Source organism: Vulpes lagopus, chromosome 12 (assembly GCF_018345385.1).
Source record: "Vulpes lagopus strain Blue_001 chromosome 12, ASM1834538v1, whole genome shotgun sequence".
In the NCBI taxonomy this organism is placed as follows: domain Eukaryota; kingdom Metazoa; phylum Chordata; class Mammalia; order Carnivora; family Canidae; genus Vulpes; species Vulpes lagopus.
In genome coordinates, this window is record NC_054835.1 from 46,212,347 (window position 1) to 46,230,683 (window position 18,337).

General features: G+C 50.2%; 1 protein-coding gene across 3 annotated transcripts in view; it reads right to left on the bottom strand.

Annotated features, from left to right (window-relative positions):
• Window positions 1–2,980: 2,980 nt before the first annotated feature.
• The window catches only part of ERN1 (endoplasmic reticulum to nucleus signaling 1), a 78,050-nt gene continuing 62,693 nt past the window's right edge, over window positions 2,981–18,337 (bottom strand). For all 3 annotated transcript variants that reach the window (XM_041724945.1, XM_041724946.1, XM_041724947.1), the window contains exons 12-22: window positions 16,875–17,066; window positions 15,009–15,276; window positions 14,176–14,266; window positions 13,731–13,920; window positions 12,847–12,946; window positions 12,324–12,523; window positions 11,706–11,853; window positions 10,416–10,543; window positions 8,632–8,755; window positions 8,113–8,180; window positions 2,981–7,573 (exon numbers count right to left, since the gene is read on the bottom strand). In XM_041724945.1, coding sequence (XP_041580879.1) covers window positions 7,361–7,573; window positions 8,113–8,180; window positions 8,632–8,755; window positions 10,416–10,543; window positions 11,706–11,853; window positions 12,324–12,523; window positions 12,847–12,946; window positions 13,731–13,920; window positions 14,176–14,266; window positions 15,009–15,276; window positions 16,875–17,066 — 1,722 coding nt within the window. In that variant the 3' untranslated portion in view covers window positions 2,981–7,360. The remainder of the gene's footprint in view (window positions 7,574–8,112; window positions 8,181–8,631; window positions 8,756–10,415; window positions 10,544–11,705; window positions 11,854–12,323; window positions 12,524–12,846; window positions 12,947–13,730; window positions 13,921–14,175; window positions 14,267–15,008; window positions 15,277–16,874; window positions 17,067–18,337) is intronic.

An 18,337-nucleotide genomic window follows, 5' to 3' on the forward strand; every position in this document is an offset into this window, starting at 1 on the left:
TGACTTTTCAGGACAGCTTGCCTTCTGGGTGGTGACTGCACGATTCAGGTTGTTTCCATTTTGTGTCATCTCAACACGTGGCCTCCACGATGGCCCGTCACTGTGTCAGTGGAAAAGAGAGCTGGAGGGTTGTGCCCCAGCTCTTCAATGCTTTGGCTCAGAAGTGGCACATATTGCTTCCACTGCCACCCACTGGCCAGTTAGTCACGTGCCCCAACCTAATTTTAGGCGAGGCCGGGAAAGTCCTCTTCCTAGGAATCCAGAAAAAGGACAATAAAATAAGAGTTGATGAAAACATTCTCTCTGCCACTCTAAACCTCATTTAAAAAAAAAAAAAAAAAACCTCATTTTAAAAAGATTAAAGGCAATAATTTGAGATTCCTGTTAGTATATGGTACTTTTTGGTTTTGTTTTTTTTCAGTAGGCTCTGGACCCAACAGGAGACTTGAACACACGACCTTGAGATTAAGAGTCGCACGCTCCACAGACCGAGGCAGCCAGGCACCTGCCGCATATAGTATATGAAAAGCCCCTGAGTGGTGTTGCGGTGAATAGGAAATCTGTCTTTCATCCATCATTGCCCAAGTTATTTTTGTCATCAAGCACTTTTCCTAAGCGCAATATTCCTTGGAACTGGTCCTTGGAACTGGTATACTGAAGCGCAAACTTGTCCTAAATAAGTCAACTATGGCTTGTTTTAACCACTCGTAGTGCACCTGTGCCTGCAACACCAGACGCCCCTGGCAGGATCCCAGAGGACACCACCCCAGCCACCCTCCTGTCGTCAACAGCTCCTTTGCGGAGCCTCCCCTCCCCACTTCCTGTGATTCACACCCGGTCAGGCAGCCTTTTCCAGGAACTTATGGCGGCCAGGGGTGGGCCTCAGTCACAGATGCTTATTGAGAAGGGACCGGAGTTCAACTTCCGACCCAAGGAAGAATTTATTCCCCATCTAAATTTATTCCTCATCCTAAAATGTTCAGAATGAGGCCCTTCCCCTCTGCTGGGTTCCTCCAGAGGCCCAGCGCTCACTCACTTGCCAAGCCTCCTCTGGCATCGTGGGGGCAGGTCAAGCTCCCGTTGGGACCATGTTCCCCACGAGGCCGGCCTAAATCCTCCGGAGCATGAGAGCAAAGCCAGTTCCTCATGTGACAGACGTCTGAGGCCCCAACAGCTCTCCCTTCAAGTGTCTGTGACCGTTTCCAAGCTCCTCACGGCCCTGCCCTCCACCCCCAACCCCATCGTCATCTTTTGGGTTTGGGCTCGGCCTTCCAGCTTCTTGAGATCTTCTGGAACCTCGATGGGCAGAGTCCCGTTGGCAATCAGGCACTCTTTCTAGGTTTGTGTTGCCGGCAGGCAAACCCAATGAGCGTCCTTCCGTGGTTTCATCCAAATCACTGAGCAGGCCTGAGTGAATCTGGAAAGGCAAAGGTTGGGGAGGGCAGGGAAGAACACCTACTGGGCTCACTCGCCAACCCTCTCAGAGGTCAAGTTCACTCAGCTACTGTCCTGCTGGCCCAGCCTCTCCTGTTTCTGGAACCTGCTCCCTCTACCCCCTGCCATCTTTTATTATGGTTCCCCAGGGGCTGCCACGTTCTTACCAGCCCTGCTCCCTCCGCCAACAGCTAACTGGTCCAGACACAAGCTCATCGCCCAAACTGTGGCCTTGGCAAAGGGTCTAGTCAGTGTCTCCCTAAAGCGAAAGATGTTGTATGTTTTTGGTCTGAAGGGAAATGTTGGTTGGCAAGGGGAGAGAAATAAGGCCGGCGTGTGATTAGGGCACAGGGTGCCCCAGCGCAGTGCCTGGCCCAGTGGGAAGGGCAGACAGGCGGGGCTGTTAGTTGGCTCTTCATGAGCTCTCAGAGCTCAGGCACGCATCCGGCACAAACGACAGATGGGACAAATAACGAAAAGAGTACAAGTTAGGTGCCTTTGCTGATGAAATGCTGCCCTTGCACATTTACTTAATGGAACGTATCAAACATTCAGAGAAAAGCACCCTCTTTGCCGCCCAACACTGACCCAGCAGGCCCAACAGCAAACCCTGCCTCGGTGGTCCAGAACCACAGCCCTGGACGTGCCAGTGCTCGACTACCTGCTGGCCTCCCTCCTGCGGACCTGCACCTCTCTCTGTTCTCAGAGGCACTAAGGGTGCTGCTCGCTGTTCCCCTCCCTGGCCTGGGCCGGTTCAAAATGTGGCCCCTGCTCTGACTTAGCAGCTCTCTGGGGAACCCAAGAGCCGTCTCTGCTGCTATGCCAAGTGGCAGGAGGCAGCGAGCAGGCCTCTCAACGGCGTCCTGCAGCCCCTCGCTCTCCCTTGGGTTGGGGTGGGCCCAAGACACAGAGCTTTAGGGGTGGGGGCCCACAGTCCTCAGGGACGCTCCTGGTATCCTGCTGAGGCAGGGGCATGGGATGGTGGCAGGCAGGGAGAGGGAGCCAGTCCCAGGGCTTTGTGAGTGCTCCCTTCCCGTGAGGCAAGAGAAGGAACCTCCTCTGCTCTTCCACCAGATGGAACGGGGGAAGGAAAGGAAGCAGCACACTGGCAGGATTCTAAATTCCAAGCAGACTGGCCTCTGGGCTCATTCCTCGGCGTGTGGATAGATGGATTATGTGTCCGACACACTCAGATCCTGGCCTTCCCAGCCCTGCGCTGGCCGAGTTACTGAAGTGGTTTTAACCCCTTCATGGGCTCCGTGGTCCAGCGTCCTCCTCACTGTCCCCCCCCCCCCAAACTCTGCTGGAGTTTCATTCTCACCATGGGGCATTTCAGTCCCAACCTGGCCAGCTTCCTGGAATTTAGCCCAAACCAATTCTTCTAGGGACTCTGGACAGTATTTCAAAGAACTTTATCCTGCAGCCACCAAGGAGGACATCCCAGCCCCTGGACCCTGTGGCAGGCAGCGCGTCCCTCCTACTCGCCCTCCTACAGCCAAGAAGACAGCTGGGAGTGACCCCTTGTCCTCAAGAAGACGAAGCCGACTTTCAGGTCTAAAACTATCTTTATTTGTGGTTGGCGCCACATCAGACGCCATCATCAATCAGCAGAATTATAAAACTGTACAGGAGGTACAAAAATAGGCTGTTTAACTTAGATAATTACCCTCACATCAAGCTTTAAAAATACACATAAAAATTGTACAATCTGGCAGTTTATAAAATATAAAGCTAAAAAGAGGATTGTAGGTTCACAGAGAGGATTCTATCACACAATTAACACATACCCATTAAACAACCGTCCACAGAGAAGACACAATGGCACAGAATTTGTTTTAAAAAAAAAAAAAATCACTCAGAAATGAAAATTCTTACCCTGACCAAATTTTTCACCCTTTAATGATAAAACTACTGTGAGGCGTCCATCCTGTGGAAAAATCCAGTATAACTTTTCCTTTTCCAGTTTTAGAGTGGTCAGGGGTGTGTTGTCCAAAACAAATCTGATGTGCTTTAAAAGCCAAGTGCAATTATAACTGGATATATTTCAGAGTAAAAATTAAATAAATATAAATAGGTTAAATAAATAGATCATTGCAAAAAGAACACTACGTAAGGTCTGCATCTGAGAATGCCTCTTGTTGACTGGTAATGCTTTCTAGGTAAGTGGGGACGCCCCCGTCACAGCTTTTGGGATACTGAAAAGGAACACTGTACCCACCAAAGACAGGGCGAGGTGAGTGGGCTGGGGACTTTGGCCAGAAGTGTAGGTTAAGGCTGCCCCCGTGGGAGGCTCATTGCAGATGTGTTGTGGTTGTCCAATGAATACAGAAAGGATTTACACGCTAATACAAGAAGCTGGAACCAGGGTTACCCATGGGAAATCAATGTTTCATAAAGAATACAAAGTATAGGATGGAGGGATATTTTGTTTTAAAAGATACTGGTCCAGCCTTGGAAGGCAGAACTGTGGCTCATCTGTACGGGACACTCAGTGACTTTCTTCCAGGAAAGGCCCAGTGCCAGGCCTAAGAGGACTACCCCAGGATGGTGAACGAATCAGCAAGGAAAAGACACAGGGATACGTGAAGAAAAGGGATTTCGGAATCTAAATGAGCAGAGAGAAAGCTAAAGCGAATTCAAAGAGGCTCTTTACAGGTGTGCTGTGCTCCCTCTCCCAGCTCTTGTGGCACGGAAGGCAGAAGTAGAAGCGGCTTTCCTTCCTCGAGGACCTGGAGCCTGAGGATCCGATCACCAGAGCTGGAGAATGAGAGCGGACTCAGGAAACCCACACCTGGCCAGAGCCCACCTTCTAAAAGAGACAGCGGCCAAGAGGGGAAAGGCCTACGACCCAGAGGCCCCCCATTCTGCTAGAGGTCAGATCAGCAGCCAATTCATCTTGCACTGCCATGAGAAAGAAACGCAACGGTAAACAAGTCGCATTCACACAAACCCTACCAAAAGCGGATTCTGATCAAGACCTCTCCTGTAGAGTTGGTAGAAAGAGAATACTTTGCTGGGCCCACTAAGCCGTGGATCTTCCACTACGTGTTAATAGGTCAGAGTGAGTCTCACTGGCAAGAGCCTCGGGCGGCTATGGCACGGAGAGGGGGGAGGAGAGTCCCTCTGCACTGGGGGTTTGAGGTCAGCCGCTAGCTGATTTAGTGACTTACCACGGACACCAATGACTCCCCAAAGTGCAAGTGCTCTGAGGCCTTAGTGACGCATGAACTCTTGATAAACTGAAGTTAAAAAGACTCCAGGAGCAACAAGACAAACTCTGGCAGGTGTGCCAGAGGCAGATGCAACACAGGCTTCACCACAGGATTTAGTGACAGCTTCCCCGGGATTCCCAACAGACGTGGCCACATTCGGTTATAAAAATGACGATAGTGTACTTCTGAGAAGTCACAGCCTTCCAGGAATCGTGCTAAAGATCAAACAGCTCCGCTGTGACAGGATGCCTGAGGCTGCAGAACCCTGTTCCAGCAAAGGACGGAGACACTTTATCACGGTGCTGAGCACAACAGGAAGCCCGAATTCTAGAGACTAGAATGAGATGTGAGAGACGCTGCCCGAGGTGTGCTCATGACAAGCGTCCACACGAGACCTCTTCAAACCACTCGAGGGACCGTGGAGGGACCAGGTTCCTAAAAGTAACAGAGAGAAGACCGATGGAGGATGGCTTCTCGTCGTCCCTGTCACCTCTTACGGAAGCAGAGGTTTTGCCGGTCTCGGTCACCTCTGAGTCCCCAGCACCCGGGATCCTGCCTGGCTCACTCAGCGAGGACTCGAAATAAAATACATTGAGTACATGAGTTTGAGAAGGTGGGTGGTTAGAAACAAAGACGATAAGCAGAAAAGGAGTTAAAAACCAGTTGCCTGGCGACAAGCTGGGCCCAAACAGGGAGAGGACACAAGCCCCGGGCAGCCAGAAGTGACCTGGCAACTCTCCCAAGGACACCGTTCAGCCACGAGACCAAAGCAGCACAGAGAGCCGACAGCCCGGTCCACAGCTTGTGGCACCTTCTCCACCTGACTGCCGGGGGGCGGGGGGTGGGGTGGCCATCACCACTCAGGCCCAGCAGCAAAGTGACCGCAGGGCCATAGGGACAATGGTGCAGATGCATCAGAGAGGGGGAGGGCAGGCATCTGGCCGTGTTCCTGAAAAACAGGCAGCGTAGCAGAAGACGCAGTGATGCCAGCCAAAAACCGCCAGGGTTCCAAGGTCTGCGTGAGGTAAGGGATGAGGTTTAAAGATGCAGGATGATGTTAATTTAAGAGGAAAAAGTGACTTCAGGCATTCTGAAAGGAAGGGAACTGAATTCTCCAAAGACAGAAGGGGACCTCTGGATGAGTGGCCCGCAGGCAAACCCACCACCGGAAAGCAGCTCACAGAAGAAGCGACAGCGAGTCGAGTCGTGGGGCAGTCAGTAGCATCCCAACTCCTGAGCGGAGTCTCCGAGCTCACCAGTGCTGAGCGAGGCGCCGTGATCCACTCACCCGGCTGGACGAAGGACGTGGGGGACATCTCTTTACACTGTACCCTGATCACATTTAACCACTAAGGCTCTCGGTAGAGAAAAGACAGGAATTTTGGACTGAAACTAAAGCTAAAAATCATACTAATTTTAGCAAAAAAAAGATGGTAGTGACATAATTTAGGGAATATTACTTTGAAGTTGTTTAATGGATGTACATAGCCTTGCTATAACGTTTTACTCTCCAGCATCAGAGCGTGTTCCGAACGTGAACGCTCTTTCTGGAGGGGATGGAGACTTTTGGTATCACACAAAATAGAAACCGTATTATGTGTCTTGCCTTTACCTTCTTCACAAGTAAGCTCCAAGTTCAGCTTACTTATGCTAACGTAGCATTCTACAGTATGATCAAAATATAAAGTTATTAAAATCTGCCAAGAGAAACATAAAAGCCTGCCCACGAAGCAGGTGTAACCCTGGTCTCAGCGCCCAAATACGCTGGCCTCTCTTGCTGGCTCCAGGGACGGAGGAGCCTCACTGCCCACTTGCTGGCCCGGGACTCTTCCAGGGTAGCTGTGTCCCATTTGGCCTGCTCCCCTCTGGTCCCCAGTAGGCCTGTTCCTGCCGGGTGCTGCTCTCCTTTATGGGGAACTTATTACCTCTTTCCCCAAATGCTCCTAAACATCCCCCAGAATCCACCAAACATCACCAATGCACTGGGCTATACAGGCTCAGGACAGTGCATCCTCTTCATTTCTAAGAGATCTGCAGACACGGCCTCGTCTTCCAGTCTGTGTTGCTGACCTGCTCCAACACTGCACCCCACACTCGAAACTCTCACTGCCCCGAAGAAACTCTGATTAGAGTGGCCTGGGACGCTTGGGGCACGTTTGTGATGAGAGGCATCACCAATCCCCGGGAATCACCCCTCTGAACTTCCTCCTCCTCAGCACTCCTCGCCTCTGGAGCCCCACTCCAAGCAGAGGCTGCACCTGGTGCATCTCAGCCTAGCTGGTCGAGGAAAGACGTCCCACATGCAGGGAAAACTCGGGATTCCCTCCTTGCTCTTCTTCAACAGGCCCACAGGTGGATATCAAACAGGAAGTTTTTTTTTAAAAAAAAAAGGGTGTAAGTCTGAAGCCAGTGAGTCCAGGAGAAGGTGGAGGATGCTTCTTTCGCTGCCTCTGGGATGGGCCCTCCTTGACTGAGGACCCCCCATTGTAAAGCTTTCGTGGCCAGCATCTTCTCAGCCCCCTACAGGTCAGAAGGGGTCATGGTTCCCACTTCCGGGGTCGGCATCATCCCCTGTGGGCTGCAGGGTGGGCAGCTCAAGGCACTTGGTTTGGGAGCCTGGTTTCCCTGCGAAGCTGGGAGGCGTCAGGCTCAGACTCATAGAGACCAGGCCCTCAGTGACAGCTGGGGCCACCAGAATGGAGGGCCACCCTGGCTCAAAGGGTGTCTGGAGTCACTGGAGGCCGAGGGTCCGGGGGTTCGTGGAAGTAGTAGGGCTGGAAGAGCCTCTCATGGCTGCAAGGCTCCATGGCCCGGTAGGTGTGGGAGAGCAGGTGGGGGAAGCGGGACGTGAAGTAGCGCACAAAGTCATCAGGGAGGGAGCCCAGTGTCTCCCGCACCTCTGCGGGGAGCTCCCGGTAGTGGTGCTTCTGCAAACACGGGGACACACAGACACAGAGGTTAGCAGGTGGAAAGCCCAGGGAACACTGGTAAAAGACCCTCCTACTATTCATGGGACGGAGGATGCTGGCTGGTTCTCTGTTGAGGAGAAAATGCTCACGTACCCAGCAGTGCGTCAGCCCACCTTACCTCCTTCCCCTCAGTCCGGTGGAGGCCTCAGAGCAGAGTTAGGCCCAGGGCTGGGGAGGCAGGAAGGAGCTTCCCTACCAGAGTGGCCCTACTGCTGGCCAGGCTTGGGGGACAGGGGGAAGGTTCCCATAAAGGGAGTTTATACGGTGCTGTATTAGCTAGGGACAGGGCCCATCCAAATCAGCAGAGACCACAAATGACACCAGCATCCAAGAGCCTGCTTCCCAGAGCAGAACTCCTCACCTCCACATCCCGGAAGAGAAAACTTGCCTAAGGGAACAAGTTGCCCCTGCAAGGTGCGAATTCTAGTATGAATGGAAGGACCCAGAGAGAATAGAAAGGAGGAAGGTGGCTGTACCCCTATCCCTGGGCCCCTTACCTTGTTTCTCATGGCTCGGAGGAGGTCTCGGACAGAGCCGCCTTTATAGGTTCTGAATTTCCGCAAATCTAGGAAAAATACAAGGAATGCAACTTAAGAAACACATTCCTAAAGAAGAAAACTCCTGGGGCTCCTGGGTGCCAAGCGATCGGACTGAAACACAACATAACTGCACCAAACTTGTGGCTCACAGGAGTGGGTCCCCCAAAGTGAGCCTAAGGGCAGCACCAGTTTGAATTCCGCCTTGTGGCTGCACCCACAGTCACGCATAACTACTAAGCACATGGCACCCATCACTAACCTGTCATTTGAAGAGACAAAGATGAAACCCACATCAGCGTAATGGGGTGATTTGTGCCCGAACCCCAGAGGATACACCCACGAAAGCCTCAACTCTGTGAGGGGGACTTCAGAGCCCAAACGGCCTGAGCTGCTAGTTCCACGTTCACTTCTTAGAAATGGTTGCTGCTCCTGAAACGTTTCTGCCAACGCGTACTGTCGGGGCTTTGGCGCGGTCACCTGTCTGCAGGGGGACGGTGATGTTCTCCCTCCAGTCCATCTTCACCACAGATCTCCCGCCCCGCTCCAGCTGCTTCACTATCGGGCCGTCCAGAGATTCCTTCTCTATTCGGTCGCTCACGTCCTGGGAGGGTGACACGGGAAGTAGATGATGGTCAATGTGTAGAGAACCAGAAGCTGGAGGAGTGACATGCCAAGTCACAGGATGGTCACTGCTACATGAGCCTCTAGCCCAAGCTGAAGCCTGCCTTGGGACTGGCAGCGAACGTTCTGCCTCTGTCCCTCCTGATCCAGCAACCTCTCCCCTGGGAGCAGCCATGTCTATAGCTTGCTGGGGAGAGACCCACACAGACCATCTCCATGACAGAGAGGGGTGTCACACCTCTCCATGAACCCTCATGCCTCCTCGTCTCACTCCATGCATACCTATCACATTCCACATGAGCCGTATATGCAATCTGTGTTCATCAATGAACCAACAACAACACAACAACAACAACACCAGCTCAATTTTGATTTGCATCTTGTGATTTTCTGTTTACCCAGGGAAACTGGACACGCTGAGATCCCTAGCCAGTCATCACTTGTCATGCAAACAGAAAAGACAGATAAGCCCTCTTTTAGAGGAGGAAAGCTGCTGATAAGAGTGTGGGCTCTGGAGGCCCTGCCCAGGACTTGAACCCTGCTCCATGTCTGAGGGAGCACAAGTTCCAACAGCTGAGGAAATGGAGTGACAGGCCCCACACGTGTTAACACTGCACAGACTCACTGAGCACGGTCTTTTCTTTCTTTGATAAAGATGAAGCCAGATTGGCTGACTCGCAGACTTACAACTGCTAGAGGAAAGCCCTGGAGGGATTAGATCGTCACCTTGGATACTCTGGGGACATACACTTCCACCACAAAGCCAGTACCGCTACTTGATATGGCGGGAGGCAGGTGTGTTCACAAGATACAGGACTTAGAGAAACTAAGAGTTTAAATCCCAACCCTTGGTGGGCTGGAAGTCCCTTTGTGTGAACTTTATTCCTGTTCTACACCGTGTCATCATCAAAGGAACACGGCTAGTTTTCAGAAGTCCTTTGATTGAGGACACCTGACCTCAGAACTGTCATGTTATGACCCAAAACACAGCGACCAATCCTAATGCTACCCATGCCCACTGCTGCCATGGAAAATGACATGAAACCCTCCCCTGCCCCAACCATCCAAATACTTACCAAGCACCTGACATGTGCCAGGCAGGCAATGACCCAGGCAGTGGAAACACAGCAATGAACTGAAAATCAGCTACTACCTGCCCTCAAGGAGCTTACATGCCGGAGGCTTCACAACAACCAAGGCTCTAGTCACACTCCAGAACAGTTTGAGGGTCACTCCTAAACTCAAGCTTCACTCCGACCTAGAGCTGGTAGGAAAAGCACTGCCCCTGTGTGCCTGCTTTTCAAAGCTGGTGTGTTGGGTAGGAGGTGTTCAGATGAGCTATGCTGAACTGATACCCAGGAGGGCTCTGAGAAACATGTTCCCTTTCCACAAAGCCACTGGCAGGCAATACCACAAAAGCCTTAAAACAGCCAAACTACTGATGGAGCACATATCTACTGATCCTACGGTTTAATGTCTCAGAATCAACCTTAAGCAAAAAGAAATCTGGACAGAAATTGGGTAAAAGAGGATAGAAAGACTTCGATACGTCTTTTGTTATAATTTTTTAAATCTGGATGAAGTCACATGAAGGCTTTAAAAACATAAAAACAAAAAAACCAAAAAACCAAGAGAACTACCTGAAAGAACTGGAGCTGCTTTTCCAGGCTCCAGAAGAACGGATGTTTTAGCACATGCTTTGCAGAAGGGCGTTTCTGAGGATCCATTGCAATCATCTTCTCTATTAATTCCCGGGCAATGACATCTTCTACAAAGGAGGAAGATAAACAAGTAACTCACTATCACTGGCCTACAGTCACGATAACATACCCAAACCTTAACAGCACACGTGCCTTTTGATTTAAGATTTTACTGACAGGAGCTTGTTGCAATAACATTAATTAAGAACTTGCACAGGGATGTCTGGGTGGCTCAGCGGTTGAATGCCTGCCTTCGGGTCAGGGTGTGATCCCAGAGTCCTGGGATCGAGTCCCACATTGGGCTCCCTGCATCTGCCTATGTCTGCCCCTCTCCCGTCTCTCATGAATAAATAAAATATTAAAACAAACAAACAAATAAACAAACTTGCACAAACTTCAGCTGATAATGGGTGTCCTCAAAGCACAGTCTTTGAAAAGGAGTAATTGGAAATATCCACTATCAGAGGCTCCGGTAACAATGTCTCCAGGTCTGGGCTGTGCTCTTAAAATGATACCCAGGTGGAGCACCAGTCAACATGGAGAGATATTCAATAGTATGTACTATTAAACTGCATGTTTTACAAAAGGATGCATTCCCGTCTAATTAGATGATTAGAATAAGATGTACAAAGATACTCATAGCATCACTGTGTAATGGAATTGTAGGCCTTTGTGCTAAGCTATTTTTTCTACAGAGAATAAGAAAAATTAATCCATGAGTAAAAGAATACTTTTTTCTCTAAAGATTTTTATTTATTCGGAGAGAGAGAGAGAGAGAGAGAGAATGTGCATGTGTGCACTTGTGAGCAGAGGGAGGGGGAGAGGGAAATGGAAAATCCTAAGCAGACTCCACACTGAATATGGAACCCAACATGGAGCTCGATCTCACAATCCTGAGATCATGGCTTGAGCTGACATCAAGAGTCAAATGCTTAAATGACTGAGCCACCCAGGTCCCCAAAGGTCCCCCAAACCTTGCCCAGGTTACACAGGTAATTGGGTAACCTGAAGGAACCTCAGAGCTGCCTGGCTTTAGGAGAAGATGCTCCAAGGCAACTTACCCAACCTCCTACCAGCTTTAGAATAAGTCAGCAATTCACTGAGGCCCACAGGGCAAGCAGATGGAATGAAGGGCCTCTGGGGTAACAGAGCCGGCACCTCCCAGGCCACAGGCGCCACCCTAGGCAGCTGGGGTAGCTGCTGCACCCTCCTGCCTTGCTGCCCACTCACCGTGTTTCTCGGGATGTAAGCAGTCGAGGTTGTAGGCACCCAGGAGGATGTTGGCCTGCCGCTGCAGGGACTTGCCAAAAGGGTGGCTGCCCTCGGATATCACGTAGTAAAAGACACAGCCCGCAGAGAAGATGTCCACTGTATAGGTCTGAAAAGAGATATAGGGTGTGAAAGGCCTTCTGGAGAATTCTCCCTCTCACTCAGCTACAGCAGTGAGGATGGGAGTGTTGCTGCTGCTTCTCCCATGTTGAAGGGGTCTCAGGAGACCCAACTAGCATGCTGGAAGTGGCCAGAGCAGCACCAGCACCCTTCTAGGGCTGCGTGAGTTTTGGGTGCACAGCAGGGAACGTGGGCTCTAGAGCTGACTGGCTGGGGCTGGAAGTGATGGGAAAAGCTGAGGGGAGCAATTACCCACATTTGTCCCTTTCATTCGTCTGAACGTGAGACTGTATGGAAAGTGCCAGCAGCATGCTGTTCACGTAGAAGCTCTTTGATAAAGAAACGTCATTCTCCAGCTACAAGTGCCACAGCCCCTAAGTCTTGAATTTGGAGGCTGTCACTCCTGAAGACGCATGGGGCTGGTCCTGAGGCTTTTCGAGGGCTGTGCCCAGTACTCACAGGGTTGTCCTTGCAGTCTTCACTCAGCATCTCTGGAGCAATCCAGCCTTCTGTGCCCGGGACTCCTGAGCGGCGGCTGAAACTGTGTCTGCCTACCGCCAGCTTCTTGCAGAGGCCGAAGTCAGAGATCATGGCCTTGATCCTGCCATGTGCGTTGGGCATGGAGAGGAGAATGTTGTGGGGCTTCAGGTCTCTGTGAACTAATGTAACACTCCAGATTAGCTCCACGTTTACTGTGAGTAGTGTCAAGGAGTACACCCTTCTCAGACTCCCAGCAGACCTGCTGCCACCTCTAAGGGTTCTGGTCTGCGACTATGAAAGATTTCTCCTCACGTTCTTATTGTCAAAAGACCACCTAAAAACCCCACATGCATAGAGCAGTGAAACAAAGATCCTCAGCAGGGGCAAGGACCACCCTAGCAGGTCGGCTACTGCTACTACCACCACTGTTGCTGCTGCTGCCGCCACCACCACCATCACCACCCCACCCCGGGGTGTGGCCTGGTAAAGGGAAGCTTCTCACCGATGTTGAGGGAGTGCAGATGGGCCAGACCAGAGGTGGTCTGCTGCAGCAAGGTGATGGGCTCCAGGCCGAGGTGGGCAAAGTCTTTCTGTTCCACGTACTGCAAGAGACACGATGGCCAGGTCATGCACAAAGCGCTAAGGGTTGGGCCCCTCTGCACACACAGCACTTTCTTCCAAGTGATTCAATTTTATTTAGAAAAGTCCTGCCTGCAGGTTTTTGCTTTAGTTAATGTTCGGGATTAGGTCAGCTCATTTTCTTTGATTCTATTTTAAGAACGAGACAGGAAGTTTTACTGACAACATTCTCTGCCCAAATCTACATCTACCACCAGACTCTCTTGAAGCCACAGGCTAGCTTAAATAAACACAAGTTCCAATAGACTAGTGTACAGTGATAAAGGTAAGAGGACAAGGAACTCAAGTCCATTGCAAGTGAAACCAGCTGATACTAAGATAGGTTCGTGGTGAGCCTGGAAACAGAGCAAAAGGTGTTCACTGGATGATCTCAATGTGCTGACTCCTCAGCCAGTATCCTGCAAGCCCACACCAGCCCTGATTGGTGATGAGAACAACTGCGAACCCCTCCAGAACAAGGGGTTCCTGGAGGCAGAGGGAGAAGATACAAACTGCAAGCAAACACCGCCCCACCGAAGTAAAGCTGGGGTGCTAAAATGCTCTCCATTTTGATGGTTTGTGGTCAAATGGGCATGTGCCCCTGTCAAATGCACCACAGTGTTCATTTAAAGGAGTGCATTGTGTTGTAACTTCAATAAAGTGAATATGAAGAAGTAAAAGAGGAAGAAATTGCAGTCCCTCAAGCTACCATGGCTGGGAGGAAGGAGGCTGCAGCAGTGATGGCAGAGCTGCCTCTGGGGCACCCACCTCCTGCAGGGTGGCTGCACACAGCTCGATGGCAATGTACTGGAACTGCCGGTCCCTCTCTGTGCAGAAGTAACGAATCACATTGGGGTGCTCATCTGATTCTCGAAGCAGCTGGACTTCACGGTCAGCAAAACTAAAACACTCGGGGAGGATCCTCTTGACGGCCACGTCGCGGTTGTCAAACATGCCCCTGAGGATGAGGATCAGGGGTTGGTTTGGAGAGGCAAGTCAAGCAGTAGATATGAGACCCACAGACCCACAGTATTCCTCATCCTGTGACGCAGCTACCTTGTGAGCTTCACAGCCCTGACCAACCACCAGGCGGCTATCACTTCCTCCCCAGAGGTAAAACTCCTCCGTCTTGGTCACTGCACTCCTCTGGAGCCTGACATGCTACCTGTAAGCTGACAGGAGGGGAAGTTATAGAGCTCTCCAATCCACTCACCGGTACACAATTGTGCCCTCAGCTCCATGACCCAGCACGTCCTTGGGACAGAATGAAATTTTCCCAACTATCACCATGCTGGTTTCTTCATCTGGGACAAAACAGGAAGAAATTGTTTTAAACAAACATAACCTAAAACACTTTGAGGCTAGAATGGTACCAGCTTCTTGAGCTCTGATTCAGATATGGGATCTTGCAGGCTGTGTGTTCCCAGCCCTTGGTAAGCAAGAGCCGGCGAGGTCTACTCCCCACTGACGCCCAGGGCCATGTCCCCACCTCCCTCCTGCTTCCTGCCCGCTGTTCCTGCCCCTGCATTACTGTCAGGAGATGGACTCTCCACAGATCCACCAGCGTTTTGCACCTGAAGCCTTCAGGGAGCGGCAATGGGTGTGCAATAGAGACTGGGGGGAGCCTCCAGGTTGAAACTAGGGCTCAGGTCTCTTGCAATAGCTCTGCATCCATCCCCTCAGAGTATCGCCTTGATAGCCAGCCTGAGCCAACCTCCCTGAGGAATGGGGATCGCCACCGGCAGCCCTCAGGAACGTTCTCAAGCCAGATACCCAGGACCTCTGGTTAGCAGCAACTGTCTGCTCTTACAGAGCAAGATGGAGGGAGGGCAAGGTAGTCCCCAAAAGGCCCCCTGAAGGGGCAAGGCCCTGGGATGGCGTGGAAGTCCAGCTGTCGGAGAGGGAATTAGGTGAGAACACAGTGCACTCTCAGAAATGGCACCCCATAACCCCATTGAGACTCCCCGGGAGGACATGGAACTTTAAGGTCCTCAGGCCACATTCAAATGAAAGAGAAAACAGCACCAAAACAGCAACTGGCTTTACCCTCATCGTCCTGTTCCAGAAAGGGGCTGCTGCCAGCCTTGGAGGCAGAGCCACTGGAGTGGAGGGAGTGGTTAGAGGCTCTGGGGGATGTGTTGGGGCTGCTGGTGCCTGAGCTCTCTGAGTACAGGCCGGACGAGTCCAAAAGCTCAGCATCCTGAGCCACATCTCCAGGTGGATGGAAGGGCAGCTGCTGCTGTTGCAGGAGCTGGATTTTCTCTAGTTCCTTCTGGAACTGCTGGTGCTGGAGCTGCTGCTGCTGATGCATGCTCTGGGAAGAGAGAAACGCACATCCAGACAAGTGCAGCCTGATCCCCGGGACATAGGCAGTCTGGCAGGAAGAGGCTTCCTATGGCAGAGGAAGCAGGTACCCCTTTATGTGACCCCACAGGTGGGCCAAAACCAGTGAGAAGGCACAGGAGGCAGGAGGGTTCAGTGACTGGGGATCTTCTTGCCAGTTAGGATTTCCTAGGACAGCCCATTCCCCCTGTTGGAGGGGCCTGGCAGGGGCAAGAGGGAGGATGCTGCTGTAGGTGGAGGCTGGGCCAGATCAAGGTGGGTGAGGGGGTGGGGGTTGTCCATTCAATTCTAAAATTCTGGGACTTTTATGAAGGTCTAGGAGTTGTTACAAAAATGAAACCAAACAGAGCACGGTGGATACAGGAAGACCTGGGGTTGCTCTTTATTATGGTTGTACACTTGATAGAGACTAGCATAGAGATGGTCACCAATCCAGGCAGGAAGCAGCTGGGGCTCACAACCTCACAGCCAGAACACAGCTGAAACATGTGGTCTGGCCAAGGTCCCACTCCCCCCATTTCATCACGCTGCCTTCCCCACTCCCCTCTCATCTATTCTGGAAAATCTGTTCCATCATAATTTGAAGTAGTAGTGATCCACGATTATTACTACCTGTGTGTGGGAAAGGCCCTGAAGGGATGGGTTTGAAGCCAACAGCCCCTGGGACTCTTCTGGCTCTCGTGTACACCCCCACTCTCTCTCTCTGAACTTGAGTTCAAGTCCTGGAAATGCCATCCACCTTGGAAAACCTTGAGTAACCTTGGGAAAGTTCTTTAACTTCCTAGAGCTTAGCTTCTTCATCTGTGGGTAGGGCACAGTAATAATGACCTCACAGAACTGTGTGAGGTAAAATATAAATATTTTTGTTATATATATATTTATAATCTATATACTTATAAATTATATATGTTTATCATAAATATAAAATATAAATTTTATATAAGTATGTTTTATATATTTTTATATATATAAAACAACGTAGGTGAACCCCTTCGCACAAATGGAAGGGTTTGTCATTCCCATTCCTGGATGGGACATGAGCTTTCTGGGCACTAGTATTCTAAGGTGATGACATTTCAGTGCTCTGAGCAACCTGATGAAGGAATATTCTAGAATGTTTTATCCAACCAATAACCTATTCAACTATGTAATTTTAGCTCACTCATTTCCAACTAGAAAGTGGAAGGGATGCCACCTCTTTCACTCTAGCTGGTATCTCTAACAGGCAGTTTGTAAGGGAGGAAAGTAAAGTGGATTTTCATTTATCATGCCTATTCTTAAAAAAAGGAAAAGACAGTCAACTATACAAAATGATCTGCAAAAGCAAGGTTTACAAATCAGCTTTTACAATCTGTTAACTCTAAGACCTAGGTAAAATATTGTCTTTTCCTGAGAAGTTAGTGTCTTTTTAATTATAATGTTTCTGAAGAAAAGCAAATACTGACTTTGAAACGTGGAAGGAAACGTATCTGCTTGTTTGCCATGTGTCTGGAGCTCACAGACATAAAGGTGACCAGCATGGAAGTTCAGAAACATACGGGAGGGCAAAGGGAAAGGGCAGAGCTTTACCAAGGGGTAGGTGATGATGAAGGCCACCCAGCCAATGAGCAGGAAGGTGCTCAGGATGATGGTGGCTATGTCCTTGAGCACGGAGTCCACGGGGGCCTCGGCCTTGGCAGGGGCATGCTCATACTTCTCTTCCACATCCTGTGACACGGTGGTAGGTGCATTTTCTGAAGTCTGGTCAACCAGGTTGATAACCTTGTACGGGACAAAGTGACTACGTCACTGCAAAATTTCTAGCCAGACATAAATGAGCCAAACAATCAAGAGTAGCCATGGGTACCAGGAAAAGACCATACTGTAAAATGTGTTGTTGTTTTTTTTTAAAGCACAAAGATCACAAAGCCAAATAATCGTTGCCTTTATCAAAGTGACAGTCTTGAGAGGCCATGCTTTATTGCAGTGATGTTATCAGGACTCAAAAACAGTTCTAAGAGCAAAGTACTTTCAGAAGTGCCTTCAGATCCTATATGCTTTTGAAAATCCTCACTGAAGGCAAAGATTTCCCTCTTCGAGGGTAGACTTGATATTCGGGAAAACTCTGATAACATCAGCGACAAAGTCTGGTGAAAATGTTGACAATTCCTTTAACAATACCATTTCACACTAAAAAGGAAAACCATGTGTATGTACCCACATGTGGCTGAAGAGTAATAAAGCAGCCTGCTTCTGTTCCTTGTAAACTTTCAGTGCAACTCCAAAAACCAAATCATTTTTTTCAGGTTTTCCACTGTTTTTCAGTTTCTGAAGAGCATCAGAATCTTTTGTTAAAGAAAATTTTAGTTGGAAGCCCAAAATTAAACCAGATAAAGTGGGCTTTTTGGAGTTTCTAGGACTCCAAGAATAGTTTAGAAAAATGCAGGGATCCCTGGGTGGCGCAGCGGTTTGGCGCCTGCCTTTGGCCCAGGGCGCGATCCTGGAGACCCGGGATCGAATCCCACGTCGGGCTCCCGGTGCATGGAGCCTGCTTCTCCCTCCGCCTGTGTCTCTGCCTCTCTCTCTCTCTCTCTGTGACTATCATAAATAAATAAAAATTTAAAAAAAAATTTATAAAAAAAAAAAAAAAAGAAAAGAAAAATGCATCAGTTGGTTCTCAGACATCTAGTGTCCTGGGAGTGCACTGTCACTGTGTGTCCAGGGAAGGAAACACACAGCCTCTGAACAAGTGCAGTACCTGGCATCCCCCACCACACACCCACCTTTCTGCCTGCCCCAGACTTCTGCCTACGACTCTCCTCTCCAGCTGCCCCACACCCACAGTGTATGGGGTGGGGGTGGCACGGCTTGGGGGAAGCAGGCGGCTGAGGAATATCTGCTGAGCATGTGACACCACTTGGTTATATTCCCTTCAAATGTGTTTGTTAAAAAAGTTGTCTTCTTGCCATAAAAATGCACCTCAGAGTATTTTAATGGAGTCTTTAAAAACTCTGTTCTGGGATCGAGTCCCATGTCGGGCTCCCTACATGGAG